The sequence below is a fragment of the Paramacrobiotus metropolitanus genome, unplaced genomic scaffold (genome assembly GCF_019649055.1).
Source record: "Paramacrobiotus metropolitanus isolate TYO unplaced genomic scaffold, Prichtersi_v1.0 Parri_scaffold0000052, whole genome shotgun sequence".
Classification (NCBI taxonomy): Eukaryota; Metazoa; Tardigrada; class Eutardigrada; order Parachela; family Macrobiotidae; genus Paramacrobiotus; species Paramacrobiotus metropolitanus.
In genome coordinates, this window is record NW_026570272.1 from 345,094 (window position 1) to 368,271 (window position 23,178).

At 52.3% G+C, this 23,178-nt stretch overlaps 2 protein-coding genes across 4 annotated transcripts; both read left to right on the forward strand.

The window, feature by feature from the left end:
• The first annotated feature begins 479 nt into the window (after positions 1–479).
• Positions 480–6,201, forward strand: LOC129592432 (uncharacterized). Of its 3 annotated transcripts, XM_055488471.1 has the most exons (4): positions 480–1,423; positions 1,484–1,737; positions 1,903–2,523; positions 2,891–3,388. In XM_055488471.1, the coding sequence occupies exons 1-4, from the start codon at positions 752–754 to the stop codon at positions 3,177–3,179; spliced, it is 1,836 nt and encodes a 611-aa protein (XP_055344446.1). In that variant the 5' UTR covers positions 480–751; the 3' UTR covers positions 3,180–3,388. The 3 variants fall into 3 exon arrangements, with proteins under 3 accessions (XP_055344446.1, XP_055344445.1, XP_055344444.1); XM_055488470.1 differs by lacking the exon at positions 2,891–3,388 and adding an exon at positions 5,690–6,201 and having other exon boundaries at positions 480–1,737; XM_055488469.1 differs by having other exon boundaries at positions 480–1,737.
• On the forward strand, positions 6,028–8,298 carry LOC129592378 (uncharacterized). Its single transcript, XM_055488397.1, has 4 exons — positions 6,028–6,378; positions 6,434–6,693; positions 6,756–7,397; positions 7,695–8,298. The coding sequence occupies exons 1-4, from the start codon at positions 6,028–6,030 to the stop codon at positions 8,008–8,010; spliced, it is 1,569 nt and encodes a 522-aa protein (XP_055344372.1). The 3' UTR covers positions 8,011–8,298.
• The last annotated feature ends 14,880 nt before the right edge of the window (positions 8,299–23,178 follow it).

The following is a 23,178-nucleotide window of genomic DNA, read 5'->3' on the forward strand; positions in this document are numbered from 1 at the left end:
CACAATACGTACGGCATGTTATGTACACGTGCAGTATATAAAATTTAAACAATGAAAAACAACCAAATTCTCTAATAATTTTCTCTCGGGGTTAAAAGTTAACGTAGTCAACAGACTCAACACAGCCGTAGCATTCCCGCCTTGACAGCGAGATAAATCGCTGCTGGAGAATAAAGCCGTGGAACGCGCTTCTCTGGCCAAATCCGAACTGGTACGATCCATGAAAAGTACCAGTGGAAAAACACAAGCCACTAATGGATGAAAGAGATATCCAGTTTCCAGAAATAAGCATTTCCGGCGATTGAATTTGCCGGCTGGGCTTCCAGATTTCCCGGAACTTGCGGTTACATGGGAGTGCCGCGGTACATGTGCAACATATCGCCCCAAACCATACTCTATTTGTTATATCGGTTTACCTGCCGTCAGGCCTTTTAGTGTCGTTACTTGATACAAGCTATGTACAGCTGTGATTGCTCCTGTAAATTATCGATTCCTTCGACGCATATATATTCAATTACACGGGTTATCTGTGTTCTGTACGTTCCCATGAAGTATAACTGCTCTTAATCGTCACGCGTTTATGCTCCGTGCGAGAAAATCAGATTAGGACCTGGCACGCTCAGTCAACCGTCACAAGAAACCCGAGTATATGTCGATTAACCCCCGGAGATTGGCGTCATTCTATCGCCCGCGGTGTTGTAGAAAATATTAACGGTCAGTTTATATTAAAGTGCCGGTTGTGCTCGACGAAATGACCACGGAAAACCAGCCCCGACGGTTAGTCTATGCGGAACGCTGGTTTCTCAGCGCCCGTGACGCCCCGATCGCTCCGCCCCCGCCCAGCCCGGGTTCCGGGGCTGTCGACTGCCGGCAGATCCTGGCCAAACACCTGGACCCGGTGATCGTGGAGGTGGACGGCGGGAAGCACGCCCTGGGCTTCCTGTGCGATGTGGACCGGCCGGTGGGTCGCGTCCTAGTGGATTGGGGCTCTAACCGCCCGCCGCGGTGGTTGCCCTGCGACAAAGTCTACCAGCATGAGCCGCTCTCCCGGAGCGCCACCACCGCCGGGATGCCGGTCATGGCCGCGGTGCGCCGGGACTCCGCCGGCCCGTTCCTGTTTCGGCCGGGGCGCGTAGTCTGCACCGGTTCCCGGTGTCCTTCCGGTCTTGTTTATGTCGAGGCCGAAGCGGATCGGGAAGCGGGAGACCCCTCGACCCTTCGGCGGCACTTCGTCCAACCGGTGCAGCTCCGCCGGATGTGGCCGAAATCACGTGGTGAACCGCACTTACACGCCCTGTCCCCGGTGAGCGATTACGGCCTCCTCGGCATCGACCCGCAGGTGGTGCGTCTGGACCCCGACCTGCGTCCTGGACAACTGGATTTAGCGCGGTTGATGCGGGCCTGCAACGATTACAAGCCGGAGGTAAGTATACGCTTCGCAGAAAGTGTACAATTCAGGGCATGGTGCAGGTACGCTCTGCAGTGGGCCAGCGCGCTGCGCATCGCGGTGGAGGATCGGGACGTTCGGGTGGTCTTCGAGTACCACGCTACGCACGTCCGGTTCGCGCGGTTCCCGGATGGCGTTCTCCGGGAACTGGTCCGGGCGTCCTGCACGACCGCGGCGACGGCCACCGCCCGCGGAGGCCTGGACTTTTGGCTGCGGCGGCTGCCGTACGAGCTGCAGGTGACGGTCCTGCGCAGCATCCAGGACATCCACAGCGTGGTTAACGCTCGAAGGTGCGTTGCATATGTCAGACCTTCAATGATGTCGAAAAAGCCAGTTTCAAGAGATTTTACCGTGTAGTTATCGAGATCCGAAAACCATGTCAAAAAGGGGACGTTTTTTTAAAGTCACGCGCTGTCCGTTTGTTGCAAAGGTCACGTGCTATCTGTTCGTTGCAGGGTGTGTAGCGCGTGGCATGACACGCTGACCGGCCACCGTCGGCACGTGACCATCGATCTGCAAAGGATTGCAGGTGGTCCGGAGCCGGCGCCCCGGTGGGCGCACTTGATCCACGTTCTGGAACATTCCGTCGACCAGTCAACGCTGTCCTTGACACTGATGGACGGCGACCTCAGTCCGGCGCTGGAGGCGGTCGTCCACCGCTTTCTGTCGCTAAAGAGCGTCTGCCTTCCGGCGATCGTTCTGCGGAAGGTCACTTGTCAACATCCGCTGACCGCCATTTATCGGCAGCAGAGGTTGCACTGGGGCCGACTGGGCAATTTCAGCGTATTATGCCGGACACTGCATCTGCAAAAGGTCACGATGACGTCCCTCTTCGAGCCCATCGCTGGGTTGTGGTGCTCGCAGGAGCAGGTCCGCGCCGATCTGGATGTCTACTTAAGGAGGGTGTGCATCGATTGCATGCGGCCGGTCGACGATCAAGTGCGGGAGTTCCTCGGCGCGGTCAACCGCAGCTGCCGCGCCCTGACGCCCGCCGAATGGGAGGACATCAGTCTGGCTTGTGACGAGCTGGCTGTCGGCGCCGGCCATTCGTTCCGGGTGCCGTTGATGCTGAAATTGTAAGTACGCGCGAGGAGTTTGGTGCTTAGCGTATAAAGTTTGGAGATTATGCGGGGTAATGCTATGAGTGTGTTGTGTACTGTCCCGTCTCACGTTAATTCGGACAGATTTTTTAGTTGATTATATACAAAAAGTATTAATCAAATTTGCATTTATTTCCGGCGTACTGCAGGTGCGAGAAACCTTTAATATGTATCATGGTACGAGTACAAACTATGCACCAGAACAAAACGGCGTTTACAAAAGAAACACTTCCTCTATGCTATTCTGATCGGGGATCGTACCCATTACACAAATCGCGTTTCCCCGTTGTATTTGGATAGATATTCGCTGTTTAAAACTCTTTCGCCCGCTTTTGGCCTGCAGGTTGAACGAGCGACCACAGCCGCCGCTGTCCCGGTTGGCCGCGCACGCCTTCCTCTACTCGTACCCGCTAATTCACACCGCCCCCGGCCCACCGCGGAGATCCCCGGCCGGCGGCTCGATGGAAGCCGGCGTCGTCAACACACAGACCCACCCTCACAGCCACGCCCACTCCCGCCCCACGCGGGCCAAAGGGCGCCGGCACCTCAGCCAGCACGAGGGCGTCTGGAGCACACCTTCTCCCGGCTTCACCGCTAAACATCCCTCCCTCCCGTTCTTTCCCTTGCTGTGAAAGGGGCCGCTGCTTTTTATATGCGCATACGTTGACGATATGTTAATGCTATTAACAGTATACAGTAGCGTTTTACTATATATTATTAGCATCACATACCACCGGCATCATTTTAATTCCTTGTAAAGTTCTGCTCCACTAAAACTGCTGAAAACTGTTGCAATTAGCGCTAGAGTTTCACCGAGCATGTAGTCCGCTTATCCCTATTATTTTACTAGACCGGAAATGATAGTACATAGCTGATGCTGACTACTGCATGCCTTTTATTTGCGCCTTATATGAATTTGATTGCTGTACCCCTGCCGGAAATAAAATCTTCCGTCAAAACGAAGAAGTTCCGCTAGTGAGTTACAAGAACATCGTTATGCACGGTTCGTTAGGGTCACACTAAGGGAATAATTCGTACAGCGCCTGCTCGTACAAGTTCGGGCCACTGCACTCACTCGCACTAAGTGACGTGCAGCGCAGCGCTGAGCTCACACGGAGTAATGAGTATAACACGTAAAGGCACGTCGCAGTTCCAACGTCTGCACCAGTACAGCTGATGTTCAGAGTAGGAGCGATAAAACTTACTCATCTCATGCAAACATTCCACAAGTGAAGAACCTTCGCCTGGAATTCAACGTAGGAGCTCCTTTTATTCATGATGATTTCCATTATTATGAAAGGTAGATTTCAAGCTTTACATAGTAAGAACTGTGCGATAGCGTCTTCTAAATGTCTGAATGGACAGATAACTGGGACCACAACGACTCAACATACAGGAGCTCCTTGTTGCTGCCTTTCTTCAAACAGCGATTCACAAAGGTACGTTTACTGCGTTTATCGCTGCAATTTTGCATTTTTCTTTTAGAGACAACCACAGTGTAGACTGTTTATGAGTCGATGCTGGTTTTAGGTGCTATTCCGTCAGCGGAGCTCCGCACTAACTTGTCCCATCTGCACCGTATTCCTTTACGGATAAAAAATGAAAAAACAGTCTAAATAAACCACCAACACCAAATGGACAATTAAGTTATAAAGAAAACTAGGTCGCAACAAAAACTCCAACAAATTTTAATTGTTTTTACTATTAAACAATTTTGCAAGAACTGTTTGGCATTTGCTGCTTTTAAAATGCTGTGCTGTTTGGCTATTTATTTCCCAATTGGATAATATTGTGCCAGTTAGCGTTAGTGTTTCAATCCCGCCTAGTGGTTTTGCGCAAATACGGTTGGGTGAAACCTGGCCACTCACAGAGCGGATAAATGCTCGACAGGCCAATGCGAGAGCGGACATACTAACGTGCTCCGTTGATATGTGGAGTCATATCAACGCAACACGCTACGATCTCACTTTTTCCGGGAGGGTACAGCCGTTGTCGTTGTAATGTTAAATTAATATCATTATTAATACATACATACCATATTTGCCTCATAAAGGTCACCGCTCCGTCGACTACTTTAACCGCTGTTAACTGAATCGTGCAAGAAACCCTACCTCGCTCGCAACCGGAACTCACGCCACTGAAGAAGTTATAGAAAACGCTGAGGTGGTACAAGAACTTCAGTGGTAGAGTAAAGCCCGCTGAAAGGCTATTGTGGCTATGGAAACGCTCCAGCCGAATCCCGGGTCCCAATGCTGGGAACCTCGGAGCCACGACCCTCGCTCCGTTGGCTCTCGTACAGCCTGTAGGTAGGTTCCCTGCGCAGTACCTGGAAAGTCCATTCACAGAGCGCTGCGCCGCCCGGAAACGGTTACGGGACTACGCACCGACTGCCGGACTTGACGGCGATCCGGGAGCACCACGCCAGCCCGTGGAGGCTGCCTGACAGTTCTGGACGGCGTTATCAATCCGGGACAAGAGGAGACCGGAGGCGGAGACCAAACCGGGAGCCCTGTCTTTCCGGGGAGAGGCTCCCTCTGCCAGTGATGGTGCGATACAGCTGCGAAAGGTCACCTGTCAGCGCCACCCTATAGAAATATTTGGCAATTGTTTTATTCATAAACGACTCATGAAGGAAACAGAACAGATATCTCTTTCCCAGAAAGAAGTGCTTCCGGCGACTGAAATGTTTGGCAACGCTGTCAAATTTCTTGCAACTTCCGGTTACATGGGATGATGGGAATGCCGCCGTACATGTACGATACACCCGAGCGTTACGGGCCAGACTATCGGTTTACCAGCCGTCAGGCTTTTTACCGTGATTACGCGATGCAACCGTATGTACAGTTTTGATTGCTCCTGTAAATTATCGATTCCCTTACCGCATATATACATTTTATGCGACACGGATTATCCGGGCTTTGTACGTACAGTAAAAGCACAGTAAAGTCGGCGAATTCCCATGACACGAATGCGCTTAATCGTCACGCGCGTTGCTTCGTGCGAGAAAAGCAGATTAGATCCGGGCACGCTCAGTAAACGGTTAACAAGAAACCCGAGTATATGGCGAATAAACCCTGTAGACCGTCGTGATTCTATCGCCCGCGGTGTTGTAGAAAATATTAACGGTCAGTTTATATTAAAGTGCCGGTTGTGCTCGACGAAATGACCACGGAAAACCAGCCCCGACGGTTGGTCTATGCGGAACGTTGGTTTCTCTGCCGGGACGCCCCGATCCCTCCGCCCCCGCCCAGCCCGGGTGCCGGGGCTGCCGACTGCCGGCAGATCCTGGCCAAACACCTGGACCCGGTGATCGTGGAGGTGGACGGCGGGAAGCACGCCCTGGGCTTCCTGTGCGACGTGGACTGGCCGGGTAATCGCGTTCTGGTGAATTTGGGATGCTTCAACCGCCCCTCGCGGTGGTTTCCCTGCGACAAGGTCTTTAAGCATGCGCCGCTCCCCCGGAGCGAAATCACCACCGCGATGCATATGGAGGTCATGGTGGCGTTGCGCCGGGACTCCGCCGGTTCCTTCCTGTTTCAGGCGGGACGCGTGGTCAGCAGCGGTGCCCGGTGTCCTTCCGGCCTGGTTTGTGTCGAGGCCGACGCGGATGGGGATCCCGGAAGCGCTCGGGGTTGTTTTGTGCAGCCGGTACAACTCCGCTGGGGGTGTTCGAAATCGTCCCGGGAACCGCTCTTATACGGCTTGTCGCTCGTGAGCCCGAGCAGCCACCCCGACATCCACCCGCAGGTGGTGCGTCTGGATCCCGGCCGGCATCCGGACCAACTGGATTTACCCCGGCTGCTGCGGGCTTGCAGCGATTACAAGCCGGAGGTGAGTAAGCGCGCCGTAAAAACAGCGGGAAGTTGAATAAGTCGTTGTTTTGCAGTGGGCCAGCGCCCTACGCGTCGCGATGGAGGACCGGGTCGTCCGCGTGGTCTTCGAGTACCACGCCTGCCACGTCAGGTTTCCGCGGTTCCCGGAAGTCCTCCTCCAGGAGCTGGTCGAGCGGTCCTGCATACTCCCGGTGGGCGGTCGACCGCGCGTGAGCATCCCGAGTGACTTCTGGATGCGTCGGCTGCCGTACGAGCTGCAAGTGGCGGTCGTGCGGAGTATCCAGGGCATCCACACTTGGGCCAACGCTCGCAGGTCCGTAGTGGCGTTTACTTGGGACGTCCCAAAAAAGGTCACTCGCTGCCTATCCGTTGCAGGGTATGTACAGCGTGGTATGACGCGCTGGCCGGCGAGCGCCGGCACGTGGCCATCGACGTGTGGCACTTCCAGGGAACGGAGGTGGATGAACCGGAGCCGAGTCAGCCGACACCCAAGTGGGCCCAACTAATGCACATCCTGCAGCACACCGTCGACCAGCGGACACTGTCCTTGACGTTGACGAACGGCAGCGTCGGTGCGGCACTGGAGGCGGTCGTCTACCGCTTCCTGTCGCTTAACAGCTTCCGGCTGCCGGAGATTATTCTGCGAAAGGTCATTTGTCAGCACCCGCTGACTGCCAATCACCGGGAGCAGCGCCTGGACTGGGGCCGACTGGGGTGTTTGGCAAAGGCGTGCCGGACACTGCATCTGCAAAAGGTCACGATTCTCTCCATCCTCCAACCGATCTCCGGGCTGTGGTGCTCGCGGGAGCACGTCCGCGATGACCTGGATGTCTGTGTCGGGAAAGCCGCCATCGATTGTATGCAGCCGGAAGCCGGTCAACTGCGGCAGTTTCTCAGCGCGGTTAACCGCAGTTGCCGCGCGGTGACGCCCGCGGAATGGGAGGACATTAGTCTAGCCTGCGACGAACTGGCCGTCGGCGCCGAACATGCGTTCCGTATGCCGTTAATGCTGAAATTGTACGGGTAAAGAGAGTGCCTGTTATTATTGTTATTATTATTATCGCACTACAGTAGCCAACCCCTTTTAATGGCGATATCTTACCAGGCTACTGGAAAATTTTATACTTTTTTTGGTTTGATTTTATGGGATAAAAGTTACCCAACCTAGAATACGAATCGAACCCGGGACATACAATCCTTAAAGCCAGACTTACTACCACCAGACCATATAATATTATATGGGCCATTAACACAGTAAATGTATGATTATTACTTCGCATCCGCTGGTTGCTTCCGGTGTATATATAACTGCAGGTTGAACGAGCGGCCGCAGCCGCCGCTCTCCCGACTGGCCGCGCACGCCTTCCTCTACTCCTACCCGCTAATTCAGTCGGCCCCCGTCGCGCCTCAGAGGTCCCCGCCCCCGGCCGGCAGTTCAGAGGAAGTCTGCTACTACGGCCACAGCCACGCCGTTATCGCCGCCAGACAGCCCCATCGCGGCCACGCCCAGTCCCGCCGCCGGCGGGCCCACGGGCGCCGGCCGCCCGACCATCCCGAAGGCGTGTGGAACGTTAACACACCCGGCTTCACCGCTAGACATCCCTCCCTCCCCTTCTTCCCCTTAATGTGAAATGGGCCGCTGTTCTGCTCATCCGTATACCGTTAGACGTAGGATACATCATACAAACCGGTATACTCGTAATTCTCCTTGTATTTCGCTATGAGCTTGTGCTGTAACGGACCTAGTTTTAGTTCTCTTGTAGTTAAAACTGTTAGCATATATCGCTTTAGTAATTAAGCGGACATGTACTGCGCACTGCATTCCTCATTTTTTTACTGTACCGGCCGGAAATGATAACACGTATGACGTATCTAATACTGATTGCTGCATGCCTTTGATTTGCGCGCCTGAAAACGAGAAGCCTTACTTACATTTATTAATTTTCTGCTGATAGTTGTTAATGTTCTGTAAAGAATTTGTCGTGCTGAATGTCGCCCAAGATGAACAACGATAAACGCTTTGGGTTGCCGGACTAAATAACGATAAACAAGACCAGCCAAAAATAATGAGTCTTATTATCAGCATCGTACATACTATATAGTAAAATTGCTACATTTTATTCAGACACGGCATAGTTGCTTTGTAAAGGTCACCCACGGCAGCCACTTACTTGTTCGCTCTTACTTGTTTTAATCGCTGCTGCTGGACTGAATGGTGCAAAAAACCTCACGCTCGCACCAGAAGACACACCACTGAAAAAGTGATAGAAAAGCGTTGGTACCAGTACAGCTACGAAAAGTAATACTTCGAAGTATAGATATTCAGGTGTAATTGTTCCAGCTGTCAATTATCGATCCCTCGCCGCATATATAAACATGTGTTGTGCTGTATATGGCACACCTGCATTTTGTACGTGCAGAAACAATTTCCTTGCTGTTCGGTATGGGTGCGCGCGTTGCTCCCGCTCCCAGCGAAAAATTGCTCTTGACCTCCGGACCCGGAATCGGCCGCCGGAAGCCCCCTGCCGCTCGGTGTCACCGCGTCCAACCGCTACAACCGCCGTCCCAGCAACGCAGCTACGTGATCTATTTCCGGTAAGCTGTATCATTTATCAGCATATATGGATGCCATGCGTCGGCCGGCTTCCCCACCATTTTGATCGTTGCGAGCCTCGAGGCCGGTGGACGCTGTCCTTGACACTGATGGACGGCGTCATACATCCGGGACTGGAGGAGACCGTCCACCGCTGCCTTTCCGCAAAGGAGCCTCAGGTTGCCGCTGATCGTGCTGCGAAAGGTCACTTATCTACGCCCGCTGACCGCCAATTACCCTCAGCAGCGTCGGAACTGGACCAAAGTGGGATACTTTGTCAAAAGCGTGCCGGACGCTGCTCCTGCCAAAGATCACGATCATGTCCCTCTTCGAACCCATCGCCAGGTTGTTGTGCTCGCAGCCGCGCGTCGCCAGCGACCTGCACGTCTTCTTGAAGGACGCCTCCATCGACTGTACATTGCGGACGGAAGTCGGACAGCTGCGGCAGTTACTCAGCGTCGTCAACCGCATTTGCCGTCCGCTGACCGCCGACGAATGGGAAAAGGTCAATCGAGCTTGCGAGGAACTAGCCCGTGAGGAAATAACCGTCGGCACCGGCGGCCACTGGCTGTACGGGCGCCATAATCCTGAAACAGTACGATGTCATACAATTGGAATTTCGATCACAACGGCGGCCGGAACTGATGACGACTAGCTGACTCTTACAGCATACTGCACGCCTTTAATTTGCACTTCTAAACGGGAAGCCTGAGGAATTTCTGTGAAAGCGTTGCGGCGGTGGAGTAACCAGCATATTAACAGCATCATCTGCTTCCAAGGGCAAGCTACCGATGCTGACGCTGCGAAAGGTCACCGGGCAGCACCCGTTGACTACCCATCTACCCACAGCAATGCCTGGATGGGGGCAGACTGGATTATTCGACTCCGACGTGCCGGACACTGCACCGGCAAACATCATGATGGCAGGCATCTACGCCGGGCTGTAGTGCACGCAGGAGAGGGCCTTCGGCAACCTCTCTGCCCCAGGAAAGTCTCCATCGACTGCATGCAGCCGGAAGGAAGCTAACTTCCCGCAACAGTGCATTAACGGCCGCGCCGCCGTGGAATAAGAGCAAAACCAGTCAGTCCAGCCTGTGTCGAATTGGCCAGAAATGGCAGGCGTGTGTTGCGGTATCGTGTAGAGGGGAAGGTTGTATGATGAACGTAAGGACGGGCGACCTTTCCTGCTGACACATACGGTAAGTAAGGTTCTGCGACACTGATCTGTTTACATCGTTACCGACCACGACAACATCGGTAGAGCGGCTCTTATCCCAATCAGTTGCAGTAAAACCCGGAGTGGAATTCTATATTTTGGAATCCCTGTTTGGAACCCTGAAGAACCCGGTGTGGTTATCCAGTCGACGTAGAAAAGACGAATCATACATCCGTGGCGTGTCTCCAGATGGTAGCCGAGAAGTAACACAACGGCAGGCTCAGATGGAAGCAGAGGGCGATCAATAAGACTTGTGTGCGACCTAAGCTCTAGCAAGAAGTGACCTTTGATCTCGAATAATGAGAGTGAACTGCAGATACCTGTGTACCACTTAGTGTAGTCCGAGAACAACTACGAGTAACAGCTAGTGATGTACAGGAAACTCTGTGAGAAATCCGAATAAAAAAGCCGGAGACGTCCACAGGTCCAGGAAGGCAAAAAGTAGAAAAGAAAAGTACGATATTAATTCTAAGTGGAGAATTTTTAAGTAATTTCATACTTCTATGGCTCGAAGAGATCTGCATTTGTCATGTTTGGAGCCAATGCACTACGAAATGCTACAAAAATATAAAGACTAACAGCTAATGCTGACGCTGATCGTCATTTTAACAGAGTATAAGCTATACGCCAGTTGATTATGCCATATGAAGCTATACGCCATATGAAGCTGTACGCCATATGAAGAAGGCACTGTACTACGATCAGTCGACGTTTTTTGCTGAGTCGTATCAAACACGTGTTTAAGCCAGTTGAGTGTATATCAAGTATAAAAGTATCGTACAGTAAATGTGTGCGGCTGTTTCCATACATGTACTGATGTACGTACATGGAAGTGCTAGTGCTGTCTCAACGCTCAATTTAATTCGTAAACTTCCGGCAAAAATTTACACCAAACACACCCTATTCGAGTGTCAAATCTTCGCGAAACTACATTTGCATGTGCCGAACGCGGAGGGATCAGTGCACATTGTCAGTAAACAGGCAGGTCAACACTCTTGCTTAAACCTGGGTATTCTCAAGGAATACAGTCCGTGAACCCGGATACTTTTTCTTGTAACGGGAGCTGATAGATCGGTAACAGCGGAAGCGTATACAAATACTGCTATTTGTTTTTATTAAGCCCACGCATCATGAATGGCATTAATCATGAATGGCATTAACGTTACATCATGAATGTCATTAACGAATTTGGGTGCGTGTTCCTTCTGTTAAAAATCTAGGGTTATATTTGCGCAAGAATATTTACTGCAATGTGGACGGACTGTTGCCGAATAAACTTTTTCTTAGGCAATTTATGCAAGGCCATTAATACAGGAAAAGGCGCATTCGCGTGGTACTACTTCGAACGATTCAGAGTCGACGGAGGAATGTTAGAAGGAAATGCTGCTGCTGTTTTAGAAACACTGGATGTGCGACCTAAGATTTGATAACACCAACGATTTTGGCTGTTTTTGCAGTCTTTAAATATGTATCATATTAAGTAGCGTCTACCAACTCAGGATTTTTTCGTTATCCACAAAAGGCACCATACGAAAACAAAAAAGCAGCGCCGTTATAAATTAAAGGTCATAAATGCTGATGATGCCATTGCTTTCGGACGAGCGCGGATCCGTGGTCGGCTGTATGTCATCTCACACCCATTGCGCAGCGGTTAATTCAAGCTCATAGTCAGGGTGAGGCCCACCATGTGGAACTTGTCCAGATGGATCCCGGGATGCTCCCCTCCCACGTACTTAATTATGTCCGTCAGGACAAAATAGTCCGTCGTCTGGATGCGGCGGACGCGGTCATGGAGGATGAGGCGTTTGGTGGCGGGGCGCAGGCAGTGGAAGACGGGCGCGGTGAGGGTGTAGTGCAGGTGGGGCTCCTGGGCACTGGCTGCGCTGGTCTGCAGGACGAGGTTGGTCGTCAGCGCCGGCGCGACCAGGATGTCGTCCCACGCGGAGCAGACGGCGCGCAGCCGGGTGCGCGTTAGTGTGTCCAGCTGGCTGAATACCTCCTGCCACTCGTCCACGCCTAACGCCCGCAATTCATCCGTCGTCGCGTATTCCACCGGCGCCGGCAGCATGTCCGGAATGCGGAGTACCAGCGCGGCGTGCAGCGGTTCAAGCAGTTTCTACCACAATCACAATAGCACAACGTAAGAAACCTGAGAAACATAAGAAAACCGGCGACGACAAACCATTGGCCTGTAGCCGCGGCCGACGGCTCCAACTGCCATATTATTTGCTTACTAGATTTTAAATTAACCTATCACTAAACTGCGTGTTTCTTTGTAACTCTTTCAATTAAAAATGGTGGAACAATAAAGTTTTGGTGTCTTTTAAAAGGGCAGTGTTAGGCATTCGTGCTTAGGTTTTTTGTACGCTTAGTATTCATGCTAAGGTGATCGGATATTTGCCGACGTACATGCACGATACACCCGAGCGTTACGGGCCAGACTATCGGTTTACCTGCCGTCAGGCTTTTTACCGTGATTTCGCGTGATACAACCGTATGTACACTTTTGAATGCTCCTGTATTTTAAATTATCGATTCCCCTACCGCATATATACACCTTATGTGATACGGATTATCCGGGCTTTGTACGTACAGTAAAAGCACAGTAAAGCCGGCGAATTCCCATGACACGAATGCGCTTAATCGTCACGCGCGTTGCTCCGTGCGAGAAAAGCAGATTAGTACCGTGCACGCTCAGTAAGCAGTTAGCAGAAACCGGAGTAAATGTTGAAAAAACCCCCGGAAACTGTCGCCATTGCTGTCGGAGGTGCTGTGGAAATTAAACATTCCTTGCGTGTTAAGCAATGTTATGCTGGGAAGAATGACAACTGAAAATCAGCCCTATCGCGAGCGCGGGTTTCTCACCGCCCGGGACGCGCCAATCCTCCCACGGCCGCGCAGTCCGGATTTCGGGGTTGCCGATTGCCGGCAGATCCTGGCCCGACACCTGGACCCGGTGATCGTGAAGGTGGCTGACGCGAATTATGCCCTGGGCTTCCTGTGCGACGTGGACTGGCCGGGCGGTCGCGTCCTGGTGGATTGGGCCTGCTCTAACAACCCCCCGCGGTGGATTCCCTGGGCCAAAGTCTACCAACATGAGCCGCTCCCCCGGAGCGAAATCACCGCCGGGATGCCGGTCATGGCCGCGGTGCGCCGGGACTCCGCCGGTCCGTTCTTGTTTCGACCGGAGTGGGTGGTCTGTGCCGGAGCCCGGTGTCCCTCCGGTCTGGTTTATGTCGAGGCCGAAGCGGATCGGGAAGCAGGAGACACCTTCACCCTTCGGCGGCAGTTTGTCCAGCCGGTGCAACTCCGCCGTATATGTCCGAGATCACGTGGTAGACCACACTTATATGACCTGTCCCCGGTGAACCTCCCCGACGTCGTCCCGCAGGTGGTGCGTCTGGATCCCTATCTGCGTCCGGACAAGCTGGATATGCCGCGGCTGATGCGGGAATGCAACGGTTACAACCCCGAGGTAAGTACACGCTGTGCTAAAGCTGTGCAGTGCGGGATATTGTCCAGCTTTGTTCCGTAGTTGGCCAGCGCGCTGCGCATCGCGGTGGAGGATCGGAACGTCCGGGTGGTCTTCGAGTACCACGCTACGCATGCCCGGTTCGCGCGCTTCCCGGAAGGCGTTCTCCGGGAACTGGTCCGGGCGTCCTGTGTGTCCGCGGTGAAGGCCACCGCCCCGGGCGGATGTTGCTCTTGGCTGCGTCGGCTGCCGTACGAGCTGCAGGTGGCGGTCCTGCGCAGCATCCGGGACATCCACAGCGTGGTTAACGCTCGAAGGTGCGTTGCATATGTTAAGGTTAGGTCAGCGCTTACAGTAATGTCTAAAAAGCCAGTTAAAGCGATTTAGGCATGTAGTTATCGACATCCAAAAACCACGTCAAAAAGGGACATTTCTGTGAGGTCCCGCGCTGTCTGTTCGTTGCAAAGGTCACGCGCTATCTGTTCGTTGCAGGGTGTGTACCGCGTGGTATGACGCGCTGACAGACCATCGTCGGCACGTGGCCATCGACCTGCAGAAGATTCGAAATGCGGAAGAAGATGGTCCGGAGCCGACGCCAAAATGGGCGCGCTTGATCCACGTCCTGGAGCATACCGTCGACCAGCGGACATTGTCTCTGACGCTGATGGACGGCGAACTCAGTCCGGCACTGGAGGCGGTCGTCTACCGCTTTCTGTCGCTAAAACACCTCCGCCTACCGGAAATCGGGCTGCGAAAGATCACTTGTCAACACCCGCTGACCGCCAATCACCGGCAACAGCGCCTGGACTGGGCCAAACTGGGATATTTGATGAAGACGTGTTGGACGCTGCGTTTGCACAAGGTCATGATAACGTCCATCTTCGACCCCATCGCCGGGCTGTGGTGCTCGCAGGAGAACGTCCGCGACGACCTGAATGTGTACTTGTGGGAGGCCTCCATCGACTGTATGCAACCGGAAGCCGGCCAAGTGCGGCAGTTTCTCAACGCGGTCAACCGTGGCTGCCGGGCGTTGACGCCCGCGGAATGGGAGGACATCGGTCTGGCCTGCGAAGAGCTGGCCGTCGGCGCCGGCGGACCTTCGTTCCGCGTGCCGTTAATGCTGAAATTGTACGCGTAACGGGACCGGTAACTAAATGAGCGAAATCTTTACTGCCGGTGCATGTAATTGCAGGTTGAACGAACGACCGCAGCGGCCGCTTTCCCGACTAGCCGCGCACGCCTTCCTCTACTCCTACCCTTTAATCCAGACCGTCCCTGCCCCGCCGCGGAGGTCCCCGGTCGACAGTCCGCTGGAGGCGTGTCCGCACGGCAGCCACAGTCACGCCGCTGCCCTCAGCAAGCAGCCCCGCCCGCACAACCACGTCCATTCGCGTCCAGGCAACCACGTCCATTCGCGGCGGACCAAAGGGCGCCGACCTCCCGATCATCCTGAAGGCGTGTGGAGCACACCTCCGCCCGGCTTCACCGCTAAGCATTTCTCCCTTCCCTTCTTTCCCTTGCTGTGAAATGGACGTCAACGCTGCTTTATATGTGCGTGCGTGTATATTTGCAGATAATAAAGTTCTGCAATGTACAGAGTAGTGTTCTATCCTTTTAATATTATTACACACAACCGGAATGATTCGATTCTGCTGAGAGGTTGCGCTCCGACAAAGCAGCTTATTTATTGTTGTTTTTACTGTGCCGGAAACGATAGCATCTACCCAGTAGTTGATACAGTGATGCTGCTTGCTGCATGCCTTTAGTTTGCGCCTATAAAGTAAATCGGAAGTCTTAGATTTGTTTGTCTCTGTAAAGCCGTTGACGTGATGCGAGCCCATGACAAACGCTTATAAAAGCTGTAAATTGCCAGAAATTAACAGGAAATTAATTTTGCTTAGATGGTTGATTAATATTGTGCATAAGCAATGCGAGCCTGCGATCAATTAGCAGATAAGCAGAACAGCCCATTAAAAGCATTCTTTCTTCGCCAGTAAATCTGGCGCACGTGCTAATGTATTTCTTTTGTCTCAGTCACCAGTGTTATTGGCCAAATCTCATTAAAACAAAAAGAACGACTGGTCAGGAGATCTTACTGACCAATGGGATGCTTCGGGTGACTTCCACCAAGAAAGTCAGCCTCGTTGCTCAAAACGGCTAGTCAACGAAGTGTTAATACACAGTACAGTTGTTGCGTTATAAAGGTCACCAGCGGTCGCTACTTGTTGGGCTGCTGTCAGTTTAGGGTTTAGGGTTTATTGCTTAATGTCTACAGACACAAGGAATCACTCCTTATCAAGACCTATAGACAAACATAACATGAAACCAAAACAAGAATTTAAAAACAAAGCAACAACAGTGCTACAACAGCTACAACAACAACTGGAATATTTTAAAGGCTAAAATCAATCGAGAAATGATCGGTGATCCATGCAATATTATCCCATTGGACTTCATCAAGGGCTTTCTGGAAGGTCCGTACAGAGCGATAAGATGTTGCGTCTAGGTCCAATTCATTCCACAATTTGGCTATCCAACTTGCGAACGATTCATCACTAGCCGGAACAGTTATCCCAGAGAAGGTCGTATCTGCCGCTTGAATCGGATACGGATGTCGGGCCATTCGATTTCCGTGGCGCGTATTGCCTGCAATAGAATCAACGGCAGTAACGGGTTCATAACGCACGAAAACACATTCACCACACGGTGCAGCGCCAAACCACAATTTGTACGTAAGAACCAGGGAATGCTTTAAACGCCGCAACTCTACGGCGTCCCAACCCGCATTCTCGTAAACGACCGTAATGGTCATCGCGTGCACTTCCCAGCCGTAGACGTTTCACGAATTTTGACACGCACTTCTCAAGGGCGCTTCTGTTAATTTTTAAACTGGGTCGAACTACTGGGCTACAATAGTCAAACAAGGGAAAGACAAGAGCCTTGAACAGGCAACCGCTCATTCCATCTACATTTACAATACGACAACGCTCTCTGTTCGGGCTCGTAATTCTTGAAAATATTCACTCATGATAACATTCTAATTTCAAGACCAAGACGACCGCTAGGATAATGATCATGTTCTGCCGTAACTGTTTAGTCGAACACGGCCCATTCAACAGGATGAAGAATTACGGATGGCCGAATGGTACAACTTACAGCGGCCGTTTTCTCTCTCAGTTAACATCACAATAATTCATAATCCGGCACACCGTGACCCGGTTCAGCCGATCAACAGAATTGCAGCAACAGTCACAACTGCCCCTTCTCCCTTTGCCCTTTGACAAGATGAAGCTGTTCTGTCAGCCGTTGTGCTTCTGTCTGACGCGAATCACTACGAAGGTGGCTATTGGAAAGCGGCAATGCCTGCCTGGGCTCGTGTGCAGATCAACTGCAAGAAGCAAGTACTTACTTGGTCTTGCACAACCGACTTGATACAAGTGTTCGTTCTAGCCTGTTATGATTGGACGAATTCAAGTTTATTTACAGAGTACTTCATCTAGATGGACCATCGGTTGAAATGAGATGTGTGCATAGTTTTCCATACAGGCGGCAAGGTAAATCTTTCCCGTAGTAAAGGGAGGTGGAGTGGTTGATACTGGAGCGATAGAAGTTGTACAACCATAAGACCCCCCCAGTTATGTATGATTCATCATTTCGTTATGAATTTCTGTCCATTTTACCGGCTAGTTGTTCTTCTTCACAAGTTCTAGAATTCAGCCTTGCATTTGCTTGTTACAGCTTGCATCAGCTTGTTCCGCTTGTTGAACTCTTGCCTAAACCTTGCTCTTTGTCTTGCATTGTTCTTGTCATTAACATGCCTTGAACTTCCGTTGTTACGCTTGTTACGTCGTTAAGTCAGTAAGAGCGTCCACGACCGCACCGTTGCCGGTCGTGCCAACCTTTCATCCCAACAGCCCAGTGAGCCCACACAACATCGTGGTACGGTCAACACGCCAACCCACTAGAACAGCAGCCAGATCGGCTACTGTTACAATACCCATAGTGTCGACTGTCGACAACTTGGCACTGTGTTCAGTGTGCGCACGCACATATACTGCTTTTGCAGGGTGTTTTGTGTACATTTCAGGTGACCAAGGATTAATAACCTTGGTGGCTATCAGCTGGAAATCAGTTGGATAGCACACCGGACACGTGCCATTGGCCGAGGCGCAGCCCGCAGAGCGGTTGTACAGTGGGCACAATGCATGTATTCTGCGGCGGTGTGATGACGTGGAACGCCGTGGAAGTCCTCGTCGACGGCCGACTGCAGCACGGCCACGTGGTCAACGTCGTGGACGGCGGCATGCTGATTGACTGGCAGTGTGTCCTGGGCCCACAGCGCGTACATGTGCAGCTGGTGTAGTACGGACGTATCTTCCAGACCCGCCAGCCAGCCGAGGGACGCCCCCCACTCCCAGTCCCACAGGACCCCCACGACGACGAGAGTGCAGCGCGGATAACGCCGAGCATGAGGGCCTGCCGGTGGAGGTACTGCTGCGCCGCCATCCCAACGCCGCCTGGACCTGGTACCCTGGAACGGCGGTCCCCATCGCATCCTACCACTACGAGGAGTTTGTGTGGGTGCAGGTGCCAGTGCCGCACGGGCACGGCACCGTGGAAGAACTGCTGCCCTGGATGCAGGTGCGCGCGGGTGCCGACTGCCGTCCGCCATGTGTAGCGCCGGGCGCCTACGTCATCCGCTCGTGTCATCTGCCGGCGTCCAGCCTGACCGGCGGCGTCTCGGCCCAGCTGCTCAAGCAGGTTCTTGGTGGTGGATGGGGCAGAGTCTTGTTCGTTTCCCTCTTCAACCAGACACTCCTCTACCTGCAGCGCGCGATGGACACGGCGCTGACCGCTGAGCAAGTGGTAAGCCGTCTGTTCGACTTGACTAATTGCACTGGTAATTCTCTAGCTGTATATACTGTCCTGTAGCGGTATGGATAATCCTGTACTGTAATCGAAATTATGGAATTGTTCCAACGAATAACATACAGTAGGCTGTTAGGTGCGCACACGGTAGGTTTTCCGGTGACGATACCGGTAGGCTATCGTGATGGTTTCCGTCATCGTTAGAAGTTAGAAGCTAAGCACAACGATAACCTCGATACAAAGTTCGGCTCGGGCTCGGTCCGGTCCCACTAAATTAAAAATTAGTGTGAAGTGAATTTGCAAGAGCGTGACCAACCGCTACACTATAATTTTAGTTCACAATAGCATGATAACAATATCAAGAGTTAGTTTCACTTAAACAAAACAACATTTTCTACAGTACCCATGACAGAAGCGGCATTATCCCTTTGAATTGCTAAAGAAATATTCTGCCTCAAAAACTCGTGGCTGCGAATCTCGCCTGTTTGTAACTCGATCCTATTTCCGACCTCTTTAAGCAATTTCTTGGCTGATGTACCAAAACTTCCGAAAGTTTCGAATCCGACGGCAGCAAACTCATACCGTCCTGACAGGAAGTTGTATTTTCGCTCTTTTTCGACTTCGGCTTGGTCGGCTGCCGCTCCGGCTTTTACGCTGGTGTGATCCAAGTAAGACCGGGCAACGGTGTCGACAACGGTTACATCCCACGCCAAACACAGCCCTCTGGCCCAGGGAAAAGTGGTGATACCATCTGGACGTGTGTCGTTATCGTGGTGCATTCCTCTAGGCTCCGTTCGCGCCGGAATGCCTGCTGAAACCAGAGCCCGTCGCAGAATATCATTAATGCAGTCATGTCTGGGCAGTCTTCCAGCAGAAAATTTGCAACTCAATCCATGGTGGCCGTCAGCGGCGACTTCGGCACCACACCTGCACTGGTGCTCGGAAGATGCAGGTGCGCTTAGTCGAATAGCAACGGCAATGCGGAAGGTTTCGTCGTCCAATAAGTTGCCGATTGACCAACCGCTTGTGGGGAGGCAGTCTGAGTGAACCGACGACTTCCGGTTTGTTAGTCCCTCACAAAATAAATTGTTTCTAAATGTTATTTCTCTTTTACTGCTCGAGTGCTCGACAAAATATTTTATTATATAGAGCGATGTTTCAAATGCTTATTTCTTTTGACAAAACGGTAATTCAATAATTCCACGGCTCACAAGATTCTACCGGAGATGCCCAACGATACCAATGCTTTCTATCGTTATCTACGATACGGTACAGGCATGTGAGGAGAGAAGTCTTTCAAACGGCTCACGTACAGCGATAAAGTCTTTCGAATGATTTCAACGTATTGCGCCGTGGTGCAGTGGTACTGCTTACGGGGATCTAACGATGTAGCCGGAGTTCGATTCCCCATCGGCGCCTTTTTCAGCCGGTTTCGGTTTCCCTCGGATTGCGCCCTGCTTAGAGGCAGAAAACGGTAAATTTGTGGTGAGTCATACCGTTATCGTTACCGGAAAACCTACCGTGTGTGCCCCGAACAGAGACTAATATTGTTGAGCGAAGCTCACTTTGTACATATTGAGAAATAAATTTTGGATACCGGTACATAGGCTACAGCTTACAAGGCTAATTTCTGCTGCATGCTGACGATTAATACCGGATTACTTCGAACTACAGTCAGCCAACAAATCGTTGTACTTACACCAGTTGCATAGATATGGGAGGATGTCTTGTAGCTGCTGCCACGGATAATCCTTGTAAGGCGTTGCTTTCACTTCGCTGCAGGAAGGGTTCTGTGCTAAAGAGGATGAACGAAGAAGGTCCTCTGCGTCTGCAGGACTCTCGATTTGGCTGTGGCAGCAGCTGGAGCTGCAGGGGGTGTCGGTCATTAGGCCACGCAGTCGCAAAGTCGCGATATCAGCGTCCCATGGCAGCGATGCAGTGCCTTCCTTACGCCTGCCACTGCCGACGGAACTGCTGCTAGAAGTCTTCCGCTGCCTGGACTCCGTCGGGCGCGTGCGCTGCTGGCGGGTGTGTCCCGCATGGTACCGCCTCCTCCGCACGGTCGCCTTCTTCCCCGATGTGCGCGTCTCCGCCACGGAGGGCGAGTACGGCCCGACGCCGTGGTTCTGGGAAGCCGTACCCAATGCCGGCGTGCCGGGCCAGTACTGGGTGGTGGCCTGCCTGCTCAAGTGCCTCACCGCCCGCACCCAGATGGCGGTCTTCGTTAACCTGCAGGTGGACCACGCCCGCCACCTGGTCGCACCCCTCCAGCACGTTCTCCAGCCCAGCCGGCGCCGACTTCCGACGCTGGTGTTCTACGACTGCGATTTCGGCGGTTGGACGGGTCTCGGCGGGCTAATCGGCCGGGCGGCTGACCTGGCCGTGCGGTGTAACTGCGAGCGGATGGTATGGAAAGAGTGCCGCATGGTGTCGGCGGCGGCGGACCAGATGCAGGAGGTCCTTGTCCCGCTGCACGCCTTCAGCACGCCATCACAGCCGGAGATGGAGCGGCAGTTGTGGGATGTCGCGGAGAAGAATATCGTCCTCCAGCAGCCGGTCAACCGCCCGCTGTTGTCCGCCTGGATTGCTGACGCCGTCGCCCAGCAGCGGGACAGGGAGACGAACGCCATTGTGCGGGTAGGCAATTTCTTCCCGGACGCACCGACATGAAACTAAAAGCAATGCATGCCGGTACTAACTAAGGCTTCCATGTACAGATTCTCAACGGCTGCCAGAGCGTGGATCCCCGTTCGACCACGCATTACCGCGATGTGCAGTGGACGGCGGCGACTCTCGGCAATGTGGACGTCAGTCAGCTGACGGGAATTGCGGCGGCGCGTCTGCACGACGCCATGGTCAGACTGCAGACTGACCCTTAGTTAGACCCTGCTGCTTTTAACCATCGTCGTGGTCATCCTGTCCGGACGGCATTCGGCAGTCGCAACAACACCGGCGTAGCAACAAGCATTTGCTCATAAATATAGGAAAAGCTGACTGTTGATTCCTTTTGCGTCTTTTTTCCTTTTCATATAATTCAGTATCCTTGGTGCGCCATTGACAGCAAAAGCATGTGACGTTTTCCTGCGCAATAAATGTGAGCAACTGGAATTCTTCATATCCCGTCTTAAAATCATTCCAGCACATTACAGTCTATATCTCCTGAAAAACTGCTTGCTGATACCGAAGTTACTCTACGGGTTCCGCACAGGCAGATGTTATCAACATGTGGAATTGACCGAAACTATAGATAAGATCGTTCGTGGCGGTTTGCAATCCATTCTGAACATCCGCGTGAACGATGCACAGTGGAGCCAGATGACGCTTCCTATCAGGGACGGAGGAATGGGACTACGGAGTGCCAAGTCGCTAGTGTTTCCTGCCTTTTTGGCATCGGCGTACTCGGTGATCTCTTTGGTTTCAACAATCTATCGCCCTGCAACGGAAGAATCGCTCGATCCGATTGTGCAGCGCTGGATGGAAGAGACAGGCTGTGAACCCCCTGTTACAGAGCAAAGGAAATTCCAGTTTGCATGGGATCGGCCATGGATCGATAAAGAAGTGGTCTCAATGAGGCTGGCCATTACCGACCAAACAGATCGAGCGGTATTGTTAGCTGCGCAACACCGTGACTCAGGCGCATGGCTGAATGCGTTGCCTGCACCAAATTTGCGTGCGTTTTTGCGGGATGAAGAAGTTCGAATCGGTGTGGCACTTCGTTTCGGACTTCCAGTAGTAGAAGAACACGATTGCGTAAACTGCGGAAGCCATGTGGAGACGAATGGTCACCACGGTCTTTCTTGTACCAGCAGCAGAGGCAGATGGTCCAGACATACGGAACTAAATGCCGAAATAAAGCGGGCTTTGGAACATGCGGGGTATCCATGTCAAAGCGAGCCACTCGGACTGTCAGGCATAAACAACACGCGGCCAGACGGCATGACTCTCGTCCCGGTACGGGATGGTAAGGCGCTGGTATGGGACGCTACATGCTGGGACACGGTAGCCGCATCGCATGTCCGGGCAAGTGCGAGTGCATCCGGTAGTGTTGCGCATATGGCCGAAGACGTTAAACGCCGTAAATACGCTTACGTGGAAAGGATGGGTTACCTGTTTTACGCTCTGGCAGTCGAAACTTTTGGCACTTTTGGTTCTGATTTTATGGAGCTCATTCGTTTCGCTGGCAGAAAGATTCGCGACGTGACAGGGGAACCTCGTTCTACTGCGTTTTTGAAGCAGAGATTAAGTCTAGCTGTAGTGAAAGGAAATGCTGCTGCTGTTTTGGGCACCTTGAATATGCGTCCTAGGGTTTTTGATAGCAATAACGATTTTGGCTGTTTTTTTAACGTTTAAATTTGAATCATTTTAAGTAGTATTACGCGAATGCACTTTTTGTAACACTGATGGCCTTTGCCCAATAAACTCGACATTCAGTATCCTTAGCAAATTAACCATAAAACCTTCGAACCAGTTGTCAGATAGCGTAAAGCTACTGATGGTTTATGGTGGTGAGTGACCTTTACTGACTGTCAACTACAGACACGACGCTAACCCAATCGTTCTGGTAACGTTGACCTTTATGTAAACTGATTGAAGCTAGCACTGCAACAACATCAAGGCTAAGAAGACATTCTAGAGAACACTTTCCAAG